At 44.8% G+C, this 1,824-nt stretch overlaps 1 protein-coding gene across 3 annotated transcripts in view; it reads left to right on the top strand.

Moving 5' to 3' along the window:
- The first annotated feature begins 502 nt into the window (after positions 1–502).
- Positions 503–1,824, top strand: part of ap2a1 (adaptor related protein complex 2 subunit alpha 1) — a 31,718-nt gene continuing 30,396 nt past the window's right edge. For 2 of the 3 annotated variants that reach the window (XM_053239166.1, XM_053239168.1), the window contains exon 1: positions 503–1,363. In XM_053239166.1, the coding sequence (XP_053095141.1) occupies positions 1,297–1,363 (67 nt within the window). In that variant the 5' untranslated portion in view covers positions 503–1,296. The remainder of the gene's footprint in view (positions 1,364–1,824) is intronic. The other variant, XM_053239167.1, reaches the window with a different exon arrangement.

Here is a 1,824-nt window from a genome sequence, read left to right on the forward strand (position 1 = left end):
AAATGATCAAATGTGCATGTGATATTTATTCATGTATTTATTTATTTATTTATTTATTTGTTTGTTTATTTGGTTGAAAGAGCAGCATTATGCAAATTCAATAAAAGCCTCAGAAGTAGAAAAATATAATATATTTTTTTTATTTGTGTTTTGCTTCAGATTCTAATTCTGAAGACAAAATTAAATTAGCTGTATGTACACTATAAATATTTATTTTCAGGGTTTTTTGGTTGTATGGATTAAATCAGGTTTAGGTGCTGGTTATTGTTATTTATTTATCATAGTACAGTCAGTTATTTCACAAATAAACTAAATAAATGACTCAGAAATTCCAAAAAGACTAAATACAATTCAATAAAAACAGAATATTAATAATTTAAGATGCTTTGCGTAATTATTAAACCAATCAGACCGCTTAACGGCGTTTAAGTGATTTATAAACTAACTAATAAACGTGCTACACAGCGGTGACGCAAACGCGTACAGCCAATCAGATCAGTGGGCGGGGCTTAACGAGAGGAAGTGCTTGTAGGATCCTTTGGCTGAAGGGAAAGAGGGGAAAAAAAAAATAAAAACCGTCTCGTGCGCCGTTGCCCGTTGTGTCACGAGCCTTGTCCGTTGGTACCGAGCGAGCGGAGAGGCCCGTAAACCGGCGACGTGAACGCGCGCAGCGTGTAAATTTCACCTCAGAGAGATAAATTAGCGGCTCGGGCTGCGTGTGTCGGGTTTCGGGTGTTAGCATTAGCATAGCTGTTTAGCTAGCTGACTCACAGCGAGCAGAAAAAACGCCAGGACACCGAATCGGTTTATTTCTCCGCCGCGTCGCGGTTAGTAACGGCTCAGCGACCGCGCGACGCTTATTTTAAACCATTTCTAGATCGTTCCTCGGTGTCCGGTGGAGCTGTCGGGATCCGGAGTGAGGCATCGGTTTGAATGAATTCCTGTGAGAGGAAGCGTCAGGGAGCTAAAACCCAGCGCGAGACCGTGACCTCAATCCCGCCGCCCAGCTGACACACTTCACCGGATCCCCGCGCTGGAGCACCCCGCTGTAGCAGCGTTAGCAACCGGGCTCGCGCTCCATCACCTCAGAACCCCGACACACTGACTGTACTTTAGCTTCTGAGCTAACCGCGTTCACCCCGAACACACCCCGAACACACCCCGATCCACTCTGATCCACTCTGTCCATCTGGAACAGTTTATCAGCCGCGACAGACAGAGAGAGAGAGAGAGAAACGGATAGAGAGAGAGAGTGATAGAGTGATCTAGAGGGAGAGAAACGGAGAGAGAGTAAAGATGCCGGCCGTGTCGAAGGGAGACGGGATGAGGGGATTAGCTGTGTTCATCTCGGACATCAGGAACTGTGAGTTCACCTTCCACTCATATATTACAGCTTATATTACTGACTACTGACTGGTCTTATAGAGAGTGTGTGTGTGTGTGTGTAGAGTGTGTGTGTGTGTGTGTGTGTGTGTGTGTGTAGAGTGTATACTGTGTATAGAGTGTGTGTGTGTGAGAGAGAGAGTGTGTGTGTGTGTGTGTGTGTGTGTGTGTGTTTTCTAATGCATTTGTATGTTTGGAGTTTAGAGGCCTGTCTTTGGCCCAGTGATGTTCTTCACTAGACCTCTCTCTGTCTCTCTCTCTCTCTCTCTCTCTCTCTCTCCTTTTTCTTCTCTCTTTCTCTTTCTCTGTCTCTCTCTCTCTCCCTCTTTTTTCCTCTCTCTCTCTCTCTCTGTCTCTGTCTCTCTCTGTCTCTCTCTCTCTCTTTCTCCTTTTTCTTCTCTCTTTCTCTGTCTCTGTCTCTCTCTCTCTCCCTCTTTTTTC

Source organism: Pangasianodon hypophthalmus, chromosome 13 (genome assembly GCF_027358585.1).
Source record: "Pangasianodon hypophthalmus isolate fPanHyp1 chromosome 13, fPanHyp1.pri, whole genome shotgun sequence".
NCBI lineage: Eukaryota > Metazoa > Chordata > Actinopteri > Siluriformes > Pangasiidae > Pangasianodon > Pangasianodon hypophthalmus.